The sequence below is a fragment of the Brassica oleracea genome, chromosome C1 (genome assembly GCF_000695525.1).
Source record: "Brassica oleracea var. oleracea cultivar TO1000 chromosome C1, BOL, whole genome shotgun sequence".
In the NCBI taxonomy this organism is placed as follows: Eukaryota; Viridiplantae; Streptophyta; class Magnoliopsida; order Brassicales; family Brassicaceae; genus Brassica; species Brassica oleracea.
The window spans coordinates 1,359,644-1,380,819 of NC_027748.1; the positions used below are offsets into that span (position 1 = coordinate 1,359,644).

General features: G+C 35.4%; 4 protein-coding genes and 1 pseudogene across 5 annotated transcripts; 3 read left to right on the forward strand and 2 right to left on the reverse strand.

Annotated features, from left to right (window-relative positions):
- The first annotated feature begins 1,155 nt into the window (after window positions 1–1,155).
- Window positions 1,156–3,258, forward strand: LOC106292870 (homeobox-leucine zipper protein ATHB-40). The gene is made up of 3 exons (XM_013728544.1): window positions 1,156–1,323; window positions 1,729–2,054; window positions 2,776–3,258. The coding sequence occupies exons 1-3, from the start codon at window positions 1,239–1,241 to the stop codon at window positions 3,016–3,018; spliced, it is 654 nt and encodes a 217-aa protein (XP_013583998.1). The 5' UTR covers window positions 1,156–1,238; the 3' UTR covers window positions 3,019–3,258.
- Window positions 3,259–5,665: 2,407 nt separating this feature from the next.
- Window positions 5,666–8,287, forward strand: LOC106309354 (G-box-binding factor 1). Of its 2 annotated transcripts, none has more exons than XM_013746393.1 (12): window positions 5,666–5,967; window positions 6,365–6,426; window positions 6,511–6,555; window positions 6,634–6,723; window positions 6,803–6,892; window positions 6,968–7,104; window positions 7,186–7,243; window positions 7,329–7,377; window positions 7,452–7,579; window positions 7,649–7,726; window positions 7,802–7,927; window positions 8,010–8,279. In XM_013746393.1, exons 2-12 carry the CDS (start codon window positions 6,376–6,378, stop codon window positions 8,097–8,099), a joined length of 942 nt encoding a protein of 313 aa, XP_013601847.1. In that variant the 5' UTR covers window positions 5,666–5,967; window positions 6,365–6,375; the 3' UTR covers window positions 8,100–8,279. The 2 variants fall into 2 exon arrangements, with proteins under 2 accessions (XP_013601847.1, XP_013601841.1); XM_013746387.1 differs by lacking the exon at window positions 5,666–5,967 and adding an exon at window positions 6,024–6,097 and having other exon boundaries at window positions 8,010–8,287.
- Window positions 8,241–9,217, reverse strand: LOC106309370 (annotated as a pseudogene).
- A 134-nt stretch (window positions 9,218–9,351) lies between these two features.
- LOC106309344 (scarecrow-like protein 15) lies at window positions 9,352–11,066 on the reverse strand. The gene has a single exon (XM_013746380.1). The coding sequence runs from the start codon at window positions 10,945–10,947 to the stop codon at window positions 9,478–9,480; it is 1,470 nt and encodes a 489-aa protein (XP_013601834.1). The 5' UTR covers window positions 10,948–11,066; the 3' UTR covers window positions 9,352–9,477.
- A 4,625-nt stretch (window positions 11,067–15,691) lies between these two features.
- Window positions 15,692–19,416, forward strand: LOC106328749 (splicing factor U2af large subunit A). Its single transcript, XM_013767261.1, is given in 9 exon segments — window positions 15,692–15,717; window positions 17,358–17,415; window positions 17,499–17,558; window positions 17,638–17,811; window positions 18,233–18,625; window positions 18,627–18,683; window positions 18,759–18,894; window positions 19,145–19,212; window positions 19,288–19,416. Coding segments are annotated over 9 exon segments (1,101 nt in total).
- The last annotated feature ends 1,760 nt before the right edge of the window (window positions 19,417–21,176 follow it).

Below are 21,176 nucleotides of genomic sequence, written 5' to 3' on the forward strand. Positions count from 1 at the left end.
ACGTCAGGACATGCATTCTACTACGGTTCATCACTGATTACTTGGACGTCGCAGAAGCAGCAGACGGTTGCATTGTCATCATGCGAAGCAGAATTCATGGCAGCAACAGAAGCAGCGAAGCAAGCTATATGGATCAAGGAATTGTTGAGTGAGATGCTAAGCAAAGAAGGCGAGAGAGCCAAGCTTAGGATCGACAACAAATCAGCCATTGCTCTAACCAAGAATCCAGTTTTCCATGGAAGGAGTAAGCATGTACTCAAGAAGTATCACTTCATTCGTGAGTGTGTGGAGAACGGGCATATCGAAGTGGAGCATGTGCCGGGTATTTGAGCAGAAGGCTGACATCCTTACCAAGCCATTAGCAAGGATTATGTTCAAGCAAATGAGGAGCTTAATCGGAGTTCAAGAAATTGATCTCCCTAATTCAGGTTGGAATTAAGGGGGTGAATGTTGGATAATTCCCAGCTTGTGGAAACTTAACATATTATTAGATGTTTAATATGTTAAGATAAACACAATAAGAAAACCTAGAAATAGGAAAATGAAGTTTCTATTTAGGTTAGGTTTGTGTTTTTCATATCCCACATGTTAAAGGGAATTGTCTTTCATATAAATATAGGTCTAATGGAGATGTGTTCCATATGATCTGAGAGAAACATATTGAGAGCTTTAGTTTTGAGTAGTTTCTAAAGCTAATAAGAAAAGTTGTTCTTATAACTCTTTGTGTTTCTAAGAGATTTGATTATGTTAAAAGAGTTATTCATTTAGAAGTATTTTTTGTGCACCAAGAAGTAAATAATCATTTTAGTATATAAATCATTTTATTTCTTAATGTACCAATTGGGGGAGGGGGTGAAATATTGAAAAACTAATTGATACTTGCAGATGAGTTTTAAATTAGTCAATTATCTCAGTTATCAACGTCGTGTCTTTACAATATGAAACAATACTAAAGATGGTGTGATAAAGAAACCACTTTAACTAATCCTCCTAGTTAACACAGAAGACTCACAACGAGTCTCGGGAGTGTAATTATATCCAGTGGCAGTTTCGAAATTTTCAAAAACAAGAAACCTACATCAGGAAAATAACACTTCATACAAAAAAAAACTCATTTCTTGGCACTCTACACCCCCTTTATAAATCATAGGTCTTCTTCCTCTTCCCCAGCACAACTTCTCTCATCTCATAAAAAGTGAGACAAATTAGGATAGAGAGAAAGAGAGGGATCCAAGAACATGAACCACACTCTGGATGATCAGAACATGGCTTTTATCTCTCAATTGTACCCTGATGTCTACACTCAGATAGTACCACAACAAGGTTTGTCCGAAAATTTCAATCATCTTTTGTTTTGAATTACGAGAAAACCAACATTTAATGGATTTTCTAATAAAAGGACAAGTGGATTTGTTTTCTTAGTTAGTTTATCTGAAAAATTAATCTATCTTATCAGTCAATCTATCTTTCTGTTTTGTTTCATGACCTGGAAACCCCACAAATTTAATGGAAGAAGTTATACAAATTCTAGTGGGTTATCTATTAGTCTTTCCCAAAAAAGAAGTTCTCGACCAACACGCGTAGGCCTAAAATATTGATATAATATACGTGCATGTAAACACACATCAAGAAACTAAAAAGTAAAGAAAAGATCCAAATATTATTTTATATAACATGTTTCTGTTTTTGGCGAATTACTAACTTGCTTTTTATTATTTTGGTCGGTAGGTGAAGTGAAGCCACCGAAACGAAGGAGAAAGAAGAGCAAAGCAGCGGTTGCTTCCGGAGATGGAAGCAATTGCTTGTTTAGGAAGAGAAAGCTTACCGATGAGCAAGTGAACATGTTGGAGATGAGTTTTGGAGATGAGCACAAGCTTGAGTCAGAGAGGAAAGATAAACTTGCGGCGGAGCTAGGGCTTGACCCTCGTCAAGTTGCAGTTTGGTTTCAGAACCGTCGTGCACGGTGGAAGAACAAAAGGCTCGAGGAAGAGTACAACAAACTCAAAAACTCACATGACAACGTCGTTGTCGACAAGTGCCGACTTGAGTCAGAGGTAAAATTTCTTTTCTGTTATTCTATTTATCTCATAGTATTTTTTTTTTTTGTTCAGTTATTCTTCTAACTATGAGTTTTAATACGGGTAGGGAATGTTTTTAGGTTTATCATCATCAGGTTTATCCACGATTGTGATAATGATATTAATGGTAGATAGAACTAAACAAATATTTTCATTAAAATGTATATCTAGCTAGTTAAAATACGAAAATATTTTAGAAATTTTATATTTTCAACTTTTTTACAGAAATTTTAAACAAAAAAAATCAAATAATTTTTGTTTGTTATTTACCTTATTCTTTGCTTTATTTTATTAAAAAAATCTCAAAGATTTCAGCCAAAAAAAATTCTCAAAGAGTAATGTAGTTTACACATTCTTTTGGCAAATTATCTTTAACTGGCATAAATGAACATGAGCTCAAGGCTCGAAGAACTTTGCATATAAAACAATAAATAAGTCACCAGAGACTTGAGTTGAGAACAGAAAAAAAGCGACATCGAACAGTAAATTGCCACCATATTACACAACATAAAATACTTTTAAGCGTTCCGTACAATTTTTTAACCTTTATAATAGTCGCTTGTCTTTGTCAATGAGACTCAAAATTATTGAGGAGACCCACTAACAAAAATCTCTTTTATTTAAAATTTAATCAAACGTTTGCATCAGTGATTAGTTGCTTACTGATAAATATTAACGTTGCGTTTGTTTTCCTCAGCTTCTTCAGCTCAAGGAACAGCTATATGATGCAGAGAGGGAGATCCAAAGATTGGCAGAAAGAGTAGAAGGAGGCTCGAGCAACAGTCCAGTTTCTTCTTCAGTTTCGGTGGAAGCCAACGGGACGCCGTTTTTTGGAGACTATAAAGTTGGAGACGACGGTGACGACTACAGTAACCTGTTTTATCCGGTCCCTGAAAACATCTACATTGATGGAGCTGAATGGATGAATCTTTACATATAAAAACTCTAGCTTAATGTAATATTTTAATTGTATCAACTAGTGTCGTGAATTAGGGAAGACTATTTTAGGTAAATTGGTAGATTATATAAGTGCTCTATTTCTAATGTACAAATAGTTAAAATAACTATGGATGTCTCGCTAGTGTAATTTGGCAATCGTGATGTAAGCAACAGTTGTTACGTAGCTAATTATGAGCAATCTGTATTAATTAATGAAGCAACTACGTGATTTAGATTTTCACCCTCTTTCATGGCGTTTGACCTATTCATGAGTTTTTTTTGTTACAAGTTTGCAATGTGTGTATACTTTAAATAACATCATATATATCACATAATTGAGGAAAATTTGTTCTATATGAGTTAAATTACTGTATCCTTGTTTTAATATGTTTAATATATGTAAGTGTAACATTTTGTTATGTTGAAGCTATGGAAAATTTTGGAGTGCGCATTTCTTGAGTTAGATATTAGATAACTATATTGATGGATCCTCTGTTCTTATCAGTTTAGGATTCATTCATGAAAGTGACAAATACATACCGTTTTACGACTTTAAAGTTTATAGCTCGCCACTAGCAGCTAGTAGTTGTCTTCATATAAAAAAAATTTACTAGCCAACAAGAAAAAAGTACGGCTGTAAAAGGAGGGTCGGCTACAATAGGCGATGCAAGATTTTTTTCTTATATAGAAATATTTTGTAGAAGTCTAAAAGATAGAGGACTAGATGAAATGCACATGAGAAAAATGGTTGTTAAAACTTTATATGTTGATGGATAAGAGTTTGCCAAATTTAAATGAAAGAGGAGTTCGGATAAAATATACCTAATTTGGTGAAACATTAGGAGGTCAAGTTTTAATAGTCACTTGACAACGAATGAGTAGGCATAGTTAGAGAACAGTCATATTGGCTCTTTAAGTAATATATTGACCATTATCACCGGTGATAAGAATCGCAAACAAAAAGTGAAAATGTCTCATATCAAAATAGTAAACATGAAACGATTACAATTATCATCTGGTTACATGCATCAGTATATGAGATGAATAATCAAATGGACCTGAGGCTGTCAAAAAAAGTTTGTGGATTCAAACCATCAGTGTTTTTGGTGACACATTCATAAAAATGATTCGGACAACTACGTACATACATTCTAAAAAATCAAACTGTTTTTTTTTTCTTCACATGATTTGAGGATCTTTGATGCTAATAATAAATGCAATTTGCAACTATGTATACAGAAAATCAAAGTGTTATTTTTTTGTTTTGTTTTGACATGCATTACTAATATAAATTTGATTAAGTTGTTTTGAATTTTGATCGACGGTCTGATATTTTTTATCTAGACATATACTAAACCCTGATTCAAAATCATAAAACGAAAAAAAATTCCGGGCTCATAAAGCTTAGAAACTGTGGACCCACGAAGAAAGGTTTGGCGAATAAGTGAAAGATTTAATGATGTTTGGGTAAGTAGAAAGCGAAGTGTAAAGCAAACGTAGTGTCATGGCTCTTTCCTAAAACGATTTGTTTTCGCAACACATTCGCTGTATCTAGTGGATATGTTGTAGTATTATATAGTCCGGAGTCTTCATACGAAAAGTTTGTCACCTTTCTTTTATATGGTGACCAGTCACATCAATTACCTAATGGCTAAATGGTAATGCTGATGCCCCACGAAAGATTCTACATTTATTCGAGATCAGTCGCTTTGCTAGCAAGTAGCAGCAACTAACAAAGGAAACAAATATAAAACAAGGCCCGATGGGCCTATAAAGGCTATCTTAGTGTCTACCAAAGTAGCTTGGTAAGGAGCCCGTCTTGAACAATAGCATTATGATTTTGATGCATGGGTTTTTGGGTGAACTTACCCATAAAACAATGATTTTTTCTTTTTACAAATTGAAAATATTTTTTTAAAACAAATCTTCAAGTTATAAGCCAGTCATTATCGCTGAGAACGCTGTGATGGATCGATTGTACCAATCTTATGTAGCTAGAGGTGCCTCTTTTTGGATCTCAAGCCTGATAGCATTTGAGAAAGTCTAACATCTGCGGTGAAGCATGGGTATAGTTTAGAATTATTTTTTGGTAATAGAAAAACTTATATCTGTTACTTTTGTGTAAATGTGCCTTTGTTAATGGGATCCTTAACGTTTGTTATATATATATATATATATATATATATATATATATATATATTCGATGAAAAAAAAAGCCATAGTCATTATTCAGCTTTCGATTTTTCGCGTTAAAAATATAGAACTAAAAATTATCTTCCACTTTTTTAGTTTTGTGTCCAAAAATCCAAATAAGTTGCACTATACAAGAAGGAAAAACATGTTTAAGTACTTTTTGAAAATATTACAAAATAAATTTAAGTGTAATCTAAAAGGTTTACAAAAAAATAAAGTTACTATTGTCATCAAATAAGTTCAAAAATTTATTTATTTTGACAACAAATATATATATTATTTGTTGACAAAAAGAAATTACTATTATTTTCGACATCAAGAAATGATTAGTTTTCCTTGTGAAATAAATGAGTAAAAGATGAGTCACAACAAAGAGTAGATACCGTGTCAAAACCTTATCCAGTAACACGTATACAGCTGGACACCTCCTTGTCGCACGTGTCAGATCATCAAACCCTAAATCCCCAAAAAATCAAACCAAAACTTTCCTCTCTCTTCTCGTTCATCCCCTCCTCCTATTGGACTTCGCCACACACCAACCAGATCGGGCAATAATCTCAAAGCTTCTCTCTTTTTTAAAATCCTTCTCCTCCTACCTTTCTTCACTTTCCCGAGAGAAAAATTGGAACACTTTTATCTTCTTCGGAGCTGAAATTGAGAGATTTTTTTTTTTATATCTGTGTCTCTGTCTGATCTGTCGGAGAGAAGGAGAGGACGTGTCCTTGCATCTTTGTCTGACTCTTTCTCTATAATTTAGGTAAATATCCTACCTGGACTTCCACATCGGTCTGATTGTTTTTTTTTTGTTTTTTTCTAATATCTCCTCTCCTCTCTTTGCATGTACTCTGTTCTGATCATTGTCTCTGTCTGTTCGTTGAACAATCCATGTAATTAAGAGATTTTGTTTCTGTTGTTTGGGTTCGTGTAAGAACGACTACATATTATGTACTTGCTTTGCTATTTGTTCTGTTTCGAAGTTATTGTCGTCTCGAATTTTTGTGTTTGCTCCTCCTCTTGGGTATTTTGTGATCTGAAGTAAAGTCTCTGTTTTTGTTAAATATGTCGGGTTAGAGAACACAAAGCTTCTGTCTTTTTGAGGTTTTTTTTGGATGACTAAATCCTCGAATTTTTGTGTTTGCTCCTTTGTTTTGTAGCTTATAAAACAATGGGAACAAGCGAAGAAAAGACGCCTTCTAAACCAGCATCCTCAACACAGGTTGCTCATTCTCCTCTTCTTCTCCGTTCGTTGAATCTACATGTGTGTTGACTTTCATTGTATCTACTACCACTTGTTCTGCAGGACATTCCCCCCACACCTTATCCAGACTGGTCTAACTCAATGCAGGTTAACTTTTGGTTCTCTTAATGTGACTGTCTTCTTTCTTGACAAACACACATAATGTGTATTCTCGTTTCTCTTAAGGCTTATTATGGAGGAGGAGGTACTCCGAGTCCTTTTTTCCCATCTCCCGTTGGATCTCCTAGTCCTCACCCTTACATGTGGGGTGCTCAAGTAAGCTTCCCTTTTGCTATCTTTGTCTTTGAATAACACTTAGCACGAGTTTTATTTACTCTTTGTTGAATACTTTCAGCACCATATGATGCCGCCTTATGGGACCCCCGTTCCGTACCCAGCCATGTATCCCCCAGGGGCAGTCTACGCCCATCCTGGCATGCCCATGGTAATAATCTCCATACCATTTAAGTTCGAAACAAATGATAAAGTAAGTAACTTGCTTAGCACCTTCCTCTATTAGCCTCCTTCTTCTGCTCCAACCAACGAGACCGTGAAGGAACAAGCCCCTGGAAAGAAGTCAAAAGGGAGCTTGAAAAGAAAGGGCGAAGGAGGTGAGAAGGCGCCTTCTGGTTCTGGGAACGATGGTGTATCTCACAGGTATAACGCTCTATTCAATGTAGATCATGATGGACTTTGATGATGTAATTATGCTTTGTTTTGTTTTGTTTTGTTTTGCAGTGATGAAAGTGTCACAGGGGGTTCATCTGATGAAAACGATGAGAATGCTAACCACCAGGTGCTGATCTTAGTTTGGACTTGTTCCCTGTTTACTTAAATGCTTTTGTGTAATTTTTTTTAATTGAGTTTTGATGTTAATGTAGGAACATGGTTCAGTTAGAAAGCCTAGCTTTGGACAAATGCTGGCGGATGGTAAAACTCTTGCATCATCAGTACAAGCTCTTATGGTTTCTTCTTGCTCATGCTTTTTTTGTTTCCTTGAGCAGCAAGTTCTCAGAGTAATACTACCGGTGAGATGATCCAAGGTTCAGTTCCCATGAAGCCACTAGCCCCTGGGACTAATTTGAATATGGGAATGGACTTATGGTCTTCCCAGGCTGGTGTACCTGTGAAGGTAAAAGACCAAACCATCACTCATTTTTGCTGGTCTGGTTATAAACTCCTGTGCGCTTACTCAAAACAGGATGAAAGAGAGCTCAAGAGGCAGAAAAGGAAACAATCTAACCGTGAATCCGCCAGGCGGTCCAGACTAAGGAAGCAGGTAATGTTATTATTAGTATATAGTTTCTTCTGATGTTTAAGTTACTCATTTGTTAATTCACCTTATTGAATATAGGCGGAATGCGAACAGCTTCAGCAGAGAGTAGAGAGTTTGACTAGTGAGAATCAGAGCCTGAGAGATGAGTTGCAGAGACTCTCTGGAGAATGTGAGAAGCTCAAGACTCAGAACAGTTCTATTCAGGTAACAACAACAACTCTTACCGAAAATTTTATGAGCTTTGCTTCTATTCATACGGAGTCATTGAATATATATATATATACAGGATGAGTTGGTAAGAGTGCATGGACCAGAGGCCGTGGCTAATCTAGAACAGAATGCTGATGGGTCTAAAGATGGCGAAGGAACAGATTAACACACTTAGGAGACATGCAACTTGATAACGTATTATAAAAAATAGTTATTTGTAAACCAGTCTGAAGTTATTTGAGATTTACGTGACCATGATGACCATACAACCATTTGACGTTTTGTGTAATAGTGATTACCATACTTGATGCTACACTTGTTTGTTTTATTAGTCTTCGTGATCGGATTCAGATTCTTCCAAGTCTCGTATTGTTGCTGTTGATGGTTCTGGTTCAGGGCTAATGTTTGGTGTTTCTTCTTGTCGTCCGCTTGGTGGTGGTGCAGTTCCATTGCCTGTGATGTCGTTTTGAGATGTCCAATAGTACCAAGAAATGAGCTTGTCCGTGAACACTTCAACAAGGCTGAAAGAACCATAAGCTGCAAGGAGAGGGGATAAAAATCAAATGCCATGTGAACAGATGAAGAAGGGATATGATTAGAAAGGTGACTGCAATTGCAATACCAACCCGCCCAGTAAATAAGCCATTTTCGTTGTGCACTCTGATCTCTATTCTCAATTGCCTTGAAAGTTGAGTATACTGGCAACCCGATGCCAATGGAACAGCTACATGGAACAAGATTCAGATATACATCAAGAAGTTTCATCCTTCACAGTTATACCTTTTTAATAAAGTAAATAACTCCAAAAACAACAAGGAGATAAAACTTATTCTATTGATTGAACCAAAAAAAAAAAGACAACAAGATTCCCCAACAAGATACTAACCCTTGTCCTAAAGCCGATCATAATGAAAACAGTCTTCATAGTTTAACGACATAAAAAAAAAACAAGAATCTTACCATGCGGTACGAAGTACGTACGATATTGGAACCAAGAGGAGAAAGCAGTACTCGTAATCCAACCTGAAAATTTCCATACAGAAAACAAATATTTCTCTCAAGATGCGATGATCAGACAGAACCGCAGACGTGGTTCACAGTAATATTGACGTGGTTCACAGTAATATTGTATTAGAACAAGACAATAAAAACGTTGTCATTAAAATACTAACGAATCCACCATAACATGGATCCAAAACATAACCTCGCTGGTGAAGCCTGATCCGAGAAGCGCCATGGATGGAATCTGTGAAGCAAATCCGCTCATCGGAGATTATTCATACACTCACTCCAAGAATGATCAAATCACAGTTACGCTTGTTTATGAATAGTTTAAACACTCTAACTCAGACAGAGACTTTACGTAAGAAACTATTTTATTTCCTTATTTAAATTAGAAAACAGTCGAACACCAAAAAAAAGATCAAAAACAGAGACAAACCGAAAATATTGAAGGCGTATATAGATACAATTCGATTCTATTATATCATAGTATCATTTTGTTAAACCAAACCAACTCTAAAACCAGTAACGGTTCATCTTAACTAAAACCTCCAAGCCGACGTGGCAACCAGCGCCCTTCCGTGCCAGCACAGCACCAACTCCTCCTGCCGTTTCGCCACGTGGAACCCTCTCACCTGCGCCTTCTCCAGCAAACACTCCGCCTGAAAGATCGCGAACTGGCTCAGCTGGATCGACCTCATCCCGGCCCCGCAGAACGCTTCCCGCCACGTCATCTCTCCAACGTTTCTCCTACCTCCCGCCGTCGTCTCCACCGCCGCCGCGATCTTCGGCCGTAAGACAAACGCTTCCACGATCTTCTTCACCAGATCTCCCGGAGGAGCGGCCGCGTCGAGGGACTCAAGCACCATCGTGTAGAACTCGAGAGCCGTGACAAACTCCCGCCGGAACGATCCCGCTCCGGCGATCTCCGTCCACCCTTCGCTGTCCACAAACACAACAACCTTCGGAAACACTCTCCGTAAGTTAGTCACAAACTCGGCGATTCCGCTCAGACGTCGGAATATCGCCGGAGATATCAAGACGACGGTTCTCTCCCCGTCGACGAACCTGATCGCCTTGAAAGACAGCATCTCGAACGTCTTCATCAGCACGAACTCGATCTGGAAACGGATCTTCATCTCCGCCGCGAACTGAGTCAAATTCTCCTTCACGAGGCGCGTCTCGACGGCGCACTCCTCCGCCACCACCGCCGTGACTCGTAAAAACCCGCTGCTTATCGATTTCTCGGCGATCTCCCTCATGAGCGACGCGTACTGTCCGCCGAACCCGATGTCGAAGTCCACCACGTGGACGAAGGGAGAGGAAGAGGACTGCTGCGAGCTCAGGGAGTCGAGGATCGCTTGGTTCGCGGTGAAGTGAGAGAAGAGAGGGATCGGGGAAATACCGGAGAACTCCTTAACCGCGCGGATCTTCTGAACGATCTCGGTCCAGGAAGATAATAACCGGGTTTGATTCCGGTTCGATCCGGTTAAAAGCGAACCGAGAGCTTCTTTGAAGTAAAACGCTGCTCTTTGTAACGGTCTTCCCGCGGGAGATCGAAGGCGTTGGTTGAGGCGTGATAGAATCACCTGAGCGAGCTGTAGCTCGTCCGACTCGACGCAGTCCACGACTCGGATGAGGTCTTCGACGAAATCGAATCCTCCTCCATTGTCGACGCTGTCGAGGGAAGTGAAACCGTAACCGGCGGTTTGGTTTTGATAAGCATCGGATGAGTCGAAATCGGACGGCTGGATCTGATCGGGGAAGCCAGGGAGGTTGGAATCGACGGCGTAGAGTGGTCCTATTGCGGAGTCCGTTGTTGTGAACTCTGTCTTCAAGGGGTTTGGTGTTGAGTCATCGTCTAGCTCCAGCTCCTTCATGATCGAGTCCCAGTCCATGGAACGCATCACATGTTCGTCCATCGATGGTATCTGATTATTATTATTATTATTATCAGTACTGTTAGTGTTCGATGGTTGGTTGTCTTGAGGAGAGGAAGCCTGGACCTTCATGTTAGTGTGTAAGAAGAAAGGTGAGGCAACAAAAAAAAAAAAAATAGAAAGAAAGGGAAAAATAAAGTAGTTTTTTTCTCTCTGTGCAAGTGTGGAAGAAGAAGAAGAAGGTGGCGGGGCTTTTGAAAGGTATGATGGGCAAAGCTTTTTATCCTAGATTGAGAAAGTGCGTTCAAAAAAACGTTTTTTTTTTTAACTTGGTAACCGTGTCTGATCCGGGTTTTGGTTTAGGGAATATAAAATCCAATTGGAAATTGACTTGTATTTTATTCCTATTTTTTTTCTTATTTTTAATCCAGATTCAAATTCTTACCGACCCGTCTCTTTCACCTATGTACATTTTTTTACCGAAATAAATGGATAAAATCGGTTGTTTTAATGTGTGTTTATGTTTTAATTCACCCTGGTTTAACCAAAGTGTATTATTACACTTGGGAGATTGGCCAAAGTCATGACATGAGAAGAAAAGCGGCGAGGCCAGTTGGGTTTTGTGTGTCATGTAATACTGTTATTAAGCATAATATATTCCCAAAACTATATACTATATTTAGACAACTAGCAAATTTTCCAAGTGCACTAAAGGGCCGAAATACAGATAAAGTTGCTCTGCTTTAAAAAAAAATCGGCTGAAAGAGATACAAGCTCCACTCAGGCCTCCACTACGTTGAATCGTTGATCATCATCAAGAAGGTAAAAGTTGATAAAAGAAAGTTACAAAAAAGGTTAATGATTTCTTTTCTTTTGTCTGTGTAGGATCTTTTGAGTCTTTCTCATCCTGATGTATACACTATGCAATTTAATATAACGTAATTAAATTGTACATAAAAATTTATAGGAAATTCATATATTTTAACACTTAAATTATGAGAAAATATTATGTAATTTTTTATACGGTAATATTTTACATAATATCGTACGAGTTACATAAATTCCGAGTGGACTGATACCAATTAAAAACAAAAAATTTTAACGGACAATAATTCCCGGTGCTTGCGACCAAAAAGGGAGGGAGAAAGAAAAGAAAGGGAGTGACCACTGGGCTTTATGTGGATCCCACATTTGGACACGGTAAAAAGCAGGGGAAAGTAAGCGGGCCCACGATTGGCTAACTTTTGAGGTAATTTTGTCGGAGATAGTGCCTTAGAAGCCCATGGGCCATTGGAAATTTACCGAACCGAGATTGACTGATCATTAAGTCAGCGCGTAAGAATCACGCCCACTACTTACTTAGCCCCCCACTTCTCCTCTCACTGGAGAAAGAAGAAGAATATGTTCTCTCATCTTCACTTATTGCTTTCGTTTTCATGGGAAATGATCTCTTTTTCTTTATTTTTTTGATGCACCAGAAAACTACAAAGCCCATTCCACATTCTTTTGAATATACTTTCTTTTATTTTCCTTGTATTCCGAAAACATTTAAAGTTTGAAACCATATTCATCTTATTCGGTTGATAATACATTAATTCCGAGCGTAAACGATTGAAATAGCCTTTTGCAACCATGCCAAACTAATCATGAATTGTTGAAAGCAGAACAAATGATCATGCATTATACTGAAAAAATGCATAGATATCGTGGAGGAAAGTTTCCTTTCATTGCAACCTTTACTAACGTGGAAAAAAGGTTCCTATCATTAGTCACTTATTCATCTTTTTATTTATAACATAAAAACTGTCTTTTTAATCTTTAAACTTTATTTGTGCTGAATAATGTAGATTTTATGCGTTGTAGCGGCTCAATGAACACACTAAACTACTAAAGCTCCTTTGCGGCAGCTCTCTCTCTCTTTAGTTTTTAATGTTAAATTCATGACTAACTCCTCATTTTTGTTACTTTCTCTGTGTATTTTTATAATATAGAGAAATAACCATGCTTGATATATTCGATCGTGTGAACACTTACGTGCAATGGGATCCACTTGGATCATAGTCTCATGTAGATTATACCGTACATTTTATGATGTTTATCTTCGAGGATCAGACATGAAATACAATGAGACTGTCGAGTTCTAATTGCGGAACATAAATTTAATGATTCTAACACAACTCATTCGCCGAGTGAGTTATATGAATTTTTTCAATTTTTTTAATCTCAATTTTATATCAAAATCAAATATGTTTTCGATTTTTTTTTTTAATGTGTTTCGAATAATAGCACATCATTTTGTTATGAAAATATATATATTGTGAATTTCAACTCAAATGGTAATATGACAAGTGACAACACTAAGAACATATCAAATGGTACACTATTTTTTTCTTCTTCAATTTACTATAGAATAGACTAACTCTATAATAGGATTATCTTATTTTATAATAGATTATAGAGAAAAACTAGTATACCATTGGAAATGGTCTAATACAAACCACTAAATTACATATTTTTGCTGTTCGGTAATAAAAAAAAAACACATATAGGTGAACTATACGTTTTCATTATGCTCCGAACGTCTTGTTGCTTTAAAGTTTTAAACCATTAGACTATCACAGTATCACTTGGTTATTTTGTCAATGTTTTCATACAGCTGATTCGGTTAAAAAACAGATGTACCTATATGTACAACTATTTATCTAAAACCGGTAGTATACGTTATAACGAACACGGAACACAGTATCACTTGGTTATTTTGTCAATGTTTTCATACAGCTGATTCGGTTAAAAAACAGATGTACCTATATGTACAACTATTTATCTAAAACCGGTAGTATACGTTATAATAACGAACACGGAACGCTTAAATAAAATATTGACTGTTAAATGTTCTGCGTATACTAATGTCTCCAAATAGGACAAAATCTTACCTACATGACCGGAATTTAGAATAAGAAGATGATTAATTTTCATAAATAATGTTGGTAACTAGAACAAGTTATGTTTATTACACACGTGATCATATATTAAAACAAACGAATGAACGATCATATCTTATATTCCTACTCTGCCAATATGCTTTTACTGATCGACCAATGGATTCTCTCGTTACCAAAATTCTTCCACTGCCTTATTCTTTAAATTTTGTACTGGTAATATTTGAATATGTACTGTGCTGTAGTGAGTGTGATACCTCATAGTTAAGATGATAGGAGATCTATGTGCATGCTAGTAATATTTGTTTTCGTACGTTTAAATTTAAGCTCGAATAGTAGTTAATTTGCATAGTAAAATTAACACAGTTACGTATTTTCTTGGGAAAATATTATTCAAAACCACTAGCCACACACAGAGGAGAAAGTTAAAGTCTTATACTTAGGAAGTAAGGAAAGGAAAGAGAGGCTGATGATCCACGACACCAGACGCTTCTTCCTTCTACTAAAAGAGAGAGGCTTCATGGTCACAAAAGCAATACCTTGTTTTTATGGTAGATTCTTATTTTGTGTCACTCATAAATAAAAATACTTTTATTTAAATAATACAAATGAACATCGTTCTAAAAACATCTTTCCCACAAGGGCATGATTGATAGAAAAAGGTTTGATACAAATATTTGATTATTGCATTGATCATATGTTAGTTCGATAATACGCAATGAAAGGAATCATCTATCACTAATGGTTAATTTGTAACTGATTAACGGTGATCTTTCTGTGAAATCTTGAGTTTCAAATATTCGATCAACTGTATCTATTTGATTTGGTTCTTACAGCATATACTGAGATTAAAAGAAAAAAAAAAGCATATTACTGAGATTAAATAAGTGCTATATATTACTAAACCTGTATTATAATGAATCTTCAATAAATAAAATAAGTATGTATTATACCCAGATACATCTAAATCTAGTAAACTATATTATTTTGTCTGGACTATATTAGTTTTTTTTGTTGTTTATATCTTTTTCCTGTTTTGCAGTAGAACCTTTACTATGTTTTCAGCCAGCTTTTAATTAGTTTAGTAGCTAGATTTCACCGCTGTGAATTTAGCTGGTGGTGGTAAGATTTTAACTCGGCCTAAAACTAAAAATAAGAAACTAAGATAAAAAAATAAAATATTAATATATAGTCAATAATGTACCGACAAAAGAAAATAAAAGAAGGATATAAATGGAGGATCTTCTATTTTGCAACACATTGAGTAGTCACAACATGCTTCGTGAGACTCTCCCTCCCCTTCAAAGAATATATTACTTTACACGTTTTATTATTAGTTAATACTATCTTTGTAACACTTTTTGTGAAATGTTATCATTCATTTTTAAAAATATTTTTCTTTTAAAGAATTTTAATCTTTGCAGTTTGTATGATCATATATTTGATCTTTTGTTTTTATGATATCTAGTGATTTGTTCGGGTTTGCGATCATATATCTTCTGGAATTTTGTTATCTCCGCGTGAATCTGCTAAAGATGATAAATGTTTTCAGAAACAAAGGATTATATATAACACCATTTTCCATCATTTGATACTATTTGAGACAAATTTGTTATTACTAGGTGCTATACTCACCAATCACCATAACACCCAACTGTGAATATGGTGAGTATTATTCACACCTAGACAAATTTCTTAATCAAAGTGAATATCATAAATCCATCATAGGATGAATCTGAATTAACTTATTTGTATAATGTTGTGCTCTTTGTCTACTAAAATTCAAAATTCACTATGTTAATGTGATTCTAAAGATGTTAGGGCTTCACTGATCCCATCTTAGTCCTATATGGGAACAATTTTATATTCTTGCGTACGTTGTTAGTGTTAGATGATGTGATTGTAGATCGTAACTCTTCCATTTCGCAGAACCAAACATGTGGACTGTTTATGACCATATAAGGTATGATGTGATAAACAGCTGATAAACTTGAGACTTGAGATATAAAAGTTGTTTGTCCACGAGCCAACAATTACCCAAACACACGCACGTCGTCCTCAACTTGACCTCCAACGAATATATATTTTCCTCACTCATAAAGTCAATTACACAATTCCTAGATCAATTCGCATCATAGTTAGTGTCTATAATTCTCATACGTTACCAACTTTGTTTGATTCTATTTATTTGGTATTTGCCATTTTTAATAAGTAAGGTACGTGTAAACTTTGGCTAGCCGAATAATGGTTTATATATTACTTCTATTCTATAGTTCTATATATGTAATATTTTTTCTAAGAACTCATTTTTCTTTCTTTTTATATATTTTAAGCAAGCAATTAATGGATTATAAATTTGATTTTGTGGTCCTTGTTAATTAAGACGTGAGAGTTGAGACCATGAACCATTTTAAATTAGATGTTAATTTTGCTTTCGAGTGTTTATAAAGTGTTTGAATGAAGTCTGCACGTAGTAGTTAGCTCTTTTGGATCCGCTTAGCTAGGTTAAGAAATAATATATATATATATATATATATATATATACATGGCCGGTTTTGAGCCAAGCCGGATGAAACGTTCGCGTAAAGCTCCCAAAATTTTTGAAATTTTTTATTTATAAATAGGTTCCTAAATTTGTATTAAAAAATTCGGGCCCTCAAATTATTGAAACTAGGTGATTCGTCCGCACATGCAGATCTAAATATTTTATAATTACTTATTAATACATCTATTGCTAATTAAAATACTAGAATGATAAATTGTTATTTATGTTTTCATTTTAAATAAATCTTAGAAATCACTTAATATTATTTTTTCAATTATTAATGATTTTACTTGGTTAATATTTAGTTATGTATTTTATGTATTTTATTTTTTTTAACTTTTATTACATATATTTTTAGATTTTGGATATTCTTACTATTATTATTCAGTTATCTAATCAAAAGAGTTTAAATTCATTTTTATTTTTTTGTTTTATATATTCTATTTATTAAAGGTATAAACATGATTAACCGCTCTAAATTTTAACGTGAAAGTTTAAATGCGAAAAAGACTTCGCAAATAATAGTATAGATCTTTCTTACACTGTCTATAACCCCTAAAATCTTCGGACCGGTTCTGTGTATATATACATACGTTTGAATTAACTTGTAGTCTTGTACGCTTATAGTTTGAGCTAATCTGCCAACTAAAGATCATGGAATTGTTCAACTTCCGATCTTCCATACAGAATCCAGTCACAGAAAAATAATGGTTAGAGAGTGACTTTCTCAGTTCTGTTGCATGATGCATGGTGGGGCGCACCCACTACTCAAAATAAGCTTGAGAGCATGCTTACGTTCGGCCCAAACCCTATAAAAATAATTGGGATCTGTCAAAATATTTTCCCTTTGCCTTTGGCCCAAAAAATAAGGCTTTCACCCAAACACATAGTCAAATCAAGAAACTAGGTATGAAAATTATATACAGATTGGGCCAAAAAGAATATACCGGACTAATCTAATTTTTTCCAACCTCTAAAATTATTTTCGTACCAGACGTGTATGTGCTCTTTACACTTTTAAAAAAATTGTATTGTGTTTTCTTGAACTAATTCTTCAGCGTCCCACAGGCGTTTGGGGGACTCCCTATGATGCCAATCCAGGCTATGACACAGCAGGTTAGCTTTTGATTTTTCATAAGATTGCTATTTTGTTTCTCTGTTTCTAACCATTTCTGCTTGTTTTCCTTGTGTTTCTTCAGGCGACTAGGCATGCTCGCAGAGTATATGTTGGTGGCCTTTCCCCTCAAGCAAATGAACAGGTTAATTACATCCACTCTCTTTTTTCTCTATGTTCCAGCATTTGATATACTGACATTGACTTACTCTCCCGCGTTGCAGTCAGTGGCTACTTTTTTTAGTCAAGTTATGGCTGCTGTTGGTGGAAACACTGCTGGTCCAGGTGATGCTGTTGTTAATGTTTACATAAACCATGAGAAGAAGTTTGCTTTCGTGGAGATGCATTCTGTTGAAGAGGCAAGTAACGCAATGTCTTTGGATGAGATTATATTTGAGGTATGTTTTTTTAATATTTACCTTTCTACCAAGTATTTTTTTTTTTGAAGTTTTAGTATTTGAATTAGGCCTGCGGTTTCGTTTTTTTTGTTCGGATATTTTTTTGGTTAATTCGGTTTAGCAACAAATTGAACCGAAAATAAAATCGGTTCGGTTTTCGGTTATTTTCAATTTTATAAAAAATATTTGGGATTTGGGTTAGAATTTGTTATAGTATTTTTAAAAATTGGATAATTTCGGATATTAGGTCAATTTTGGTTATTTTCTATTATTTTGTTTTTTTTTATTTGAAAATCGCAAACCAAAGAGCAGAAAACCGAATAATTTTTCAAAATCATACCGAGCTAAACCGAACTCAAAACAATAACCCAGTCTACCAAAATCATAAGAATTTGAATCATATCTATTTTCTCTTTTCCAGGGAGCTCCAGTGAAGGTGAGAAGACCTAGTGACTATAACCCATCTCTAGCTGCATCACTTGGTCCAAGCCACCCCAGCCCTCATCTAAACTTAGCTGCCGTTGGTCTGACTCCAGGTACTTCTGGTGGGCTCGAGGGCCCAGACCGTATTTTCGTCGGTGGGCTTCCTTACTACTTCACCGAGCTGCAAGTCAGGGAGCTGCTGGAGAGCTTTGGCGCCCTCAAGGGCTTTGATCTCGTGAAAGATAGAGAAAATGGCAACTCTAAAGGATACGCTTTCTGCGTCTACCAAGATGTAGCTGTTACAGACATCGCGTGCGCTGCCCTAAACGGCATCAAAATGGGAGATAAGACGCTTACCGTGAGACGTGCGAACCAAGGAACAATGCAACCGATCGAAGCCTGAGCAGGAGAGTATATTGTTGCATGCACAACAGCAGATTGCTTTTCAGGTAAAACTAATTATAGTAATGTTAGTAATGTCTCTTTTATGGTTAAATCAATTGCGGAACTGTTGTCTTTTTCAGGTGAATATGTTGCAGCCGGGACCAGTGGCAACAACAGTTGTATGTTTGACTCAAGTTGTTAATGAGGATGAGCTTAGAGACGACGAGGAGTTTGAAGATATCATGGATGACATGAGGCAAGAAGGCGGCAAGTTTGGTAAGGGATGTCCTATATATGATTTGGAGATATATAAAGATTTAAAAAAAAAGCATATTGATTTGTCTCTCTGTTTTCTTTAGTTTGTATATGTCTGTTTTACAGCCTTTTGGTATAAAGAATCAGCCCCTAACATACTCAGACTGGAGACTGCATAGACCTCTTTATCTTTTCTTAGAAGAGAATAACTGTGTCTTGTTGTTTTTCTCTTTGTATTAGAAATGTTTGTTGTTTAACTCTTTTAATGCAGGTGCGTTGACCAACGTTGTGATTCCGCGTCCCAGTCCCAGCGGTGAGCCAGTTGCTGGCCTTGGCAAGGTTTGTACTAAAGTCCTTCTCTCTCGCTCTCTCTATGTAGTTGGAATCTCACTATAGATGTGTACATATGTGCAGGTGTTCTTGAAGTATGGTGATACTGATGGATCGTCAAGGGCAAGAAGCGGGATGAATGGTAGAAAGTTTGGAGGGAACGAAGTGGTTGCTGTGTTCTACAAGTTTGATCAGGGAGACTATGGAGCCTGAACTTTTCCCTTGTTTCTTTGCTTTCTAAGACTTTAGACGATGATTAAACCCTAATCTTTTAACCGGAGTTCTTAGCTTCGGCTAATAGACGGTTTTTAACTTTTTTTTAGATTTTAATTAAGAAAAACTAAGAACGGTTTGTTAAATAAGAGATATAAGAAACGTATCTTAGCCGAAAAATGTAAAAAAAAAATGTCAAATCATGAGTTAAAAATTCCGGCTAAGAGATCAGAGTTAATCTTGCTCTTAAGTTTTCTTTAAGTTTTTTTTTTACTTTAGTTAAAAGACCATTTGCGTGTGATTTTAAGACCGAGAGATGATTTCAATGAAATTTTACTGTTATAATTTTGTTACCGTTGTATATAGATTATAGTTTTATCAACATTATGGAAGAAGTATAAACAAAAGTCTATAATCGACATGATTAATTTAGATATTGGGATATATTTTCTTTTTATATTTTTCTTTTCAGTGACTGTTCCTTAATATTTTAATAAACTCCTTTTTGTGGAACATTTTTGTTGAAAAGTATGATGGCTAATAACAATATAAACTTTTGACGAAAGAGTCCAATAATCCCACTCGCCCGGAAATAGAACAGTACAAAGTTGGTGAATAAAGTCCGTCGGGTATTTATGAAACGATGTTGATCTTAGGGAAAACATTATTTATTTTGATTTATCAAAAAGTGATCTTATTTTAAAACCTAAAGGACAACTTAGTTTAACGATTTAAACGATTTTTTGGAGTTGACAAAAAAAACGATTTTTTGGAGCTAACAATTTAAAACCACAAACATAAATAAAACATGATACTGAACAAAATGGCTAATATCAGGTAATTATATTTTACTCAACTGATTGTTTTCTTTATACGNTAATGGTATTTTATTTATTTTCTTATGATTTATAGGTTTGGTTTAAAAATTGAAACGCATCCATTGAGCTCTAGTCTCTAAGGTATTCGTTCACGATTCAATATTCCTAGTCTCTAGGAATTTTTTTGCATCAATTAAATATGAAAAGATTTGACTAAAATGTAAGTTTTTTTTGGTAACAAAAAAAGTAAGTTATGTCTAGACTTTTTAGGTGAAGCTAGTGTAGATTGAATTTCTTTTTGATTTGGAGAGAAAAAAAATATTTACAGTGGCTATTAACAATAATACTTTCCTTGGTTCTGTACAAACGATTCAAATTGGGTTTTTGCGTTTGTGAAAAAATTGTAATTCATTGTTATAAGCAATCATGGGTTAATATAATTTTGTTGTTAAAAGGGTTAATATATTTTATTATCTTTATACTATTTGATAACTCACCACCACACAAGGTTATGACATCGCGGATGATGTGTATTTTCAGTCTAAACAATGTAAGATGCTTTCAAAGATTTTTTTGTTTGTTTTGTGTACTGTCTAGTGTCTACAACTTTTCTTACATTTTTTAAAATATGGTATTATTGTCAAGATCAAATAAATATTATTATTCAGGATATTTTCTCTTCTAAAATGCATGAATTATACGGTCCATCCGACCTGAATACATGCTATTTCTATTCGCATGCATTGGAAAAAGAAACTATAAACACGGTCCAGCAGACTGCAGACCTAAATACAGAATGAATTAAAAAAAATAACATGACATTACTTTACCAAGAGTTTTGTAAAAACATGCAGGGGGGGAGGCAAACAAGGAGAAGTAGGGTCAGCTGACCCCACCACTTTAAAAAAATATTAGTATTCTTTTAAATAAAAATGTATTGAT

What these genes read in the sequence shown, in the direction of transcription:
- LOC106292870 (XM_013728544.1), top strand. Translation starts at nt 1,239, where the DNA reads ATGAACCACACTCTGGATGATCAGAACATGGCTTTTATCTCTCAATTG. An exon ending in TCAGATAGTACCACAACAAG is followed by an intron (nt 1,324 to 1,728) that starts GTTTGTCCGAAA and finishes TTTGGTCGGTAG; the next exon opens with GTGAAGTGAAGCCACCGAAA. An exon ending in AGTGCCGACTTGAGTCAGAG is followed by an intron (nt 2,055 to 2,775) that starts GTAAAATTTCTT and finishes TGTTTTCCTCAG; the next exon opens with CTTCTTCAGCTCAAGGAACA.
- LOC106309354 (XM_013746387.1), top strand. Translation starts at nt 6,049, where the DNA reads ATGTACTCTGTTCTGATCATTGTCTCTGTCTGTTCGTTGAACAATCCA. An exon ending in CCCATCCTGGCATGCCCATG is followed by an intron (nt 6,893 to 6,967) that starts GTAATAATCTCC and finishes TTCCTCTATTAG; the next exon opens with CCTCCTTCTTCTGCTCCAAC. An exon ending in GGTCCAGACTAAGGAAGCAG is followed by an intron (nt 7,727 to 7,801) that starts GTAATGTTATTA and finishes TATTGAATATAG; the next exon opens with GCGGAATGCGAACAGCTTCA.
- LOC106309344 (XM_013746380.1), bottom strand. Translation starts at nt 10,947, where the DNA reads ATGAAGGTCCAGGCTTCCTCTCCTCAAGACAACCAACCATCGAACACT.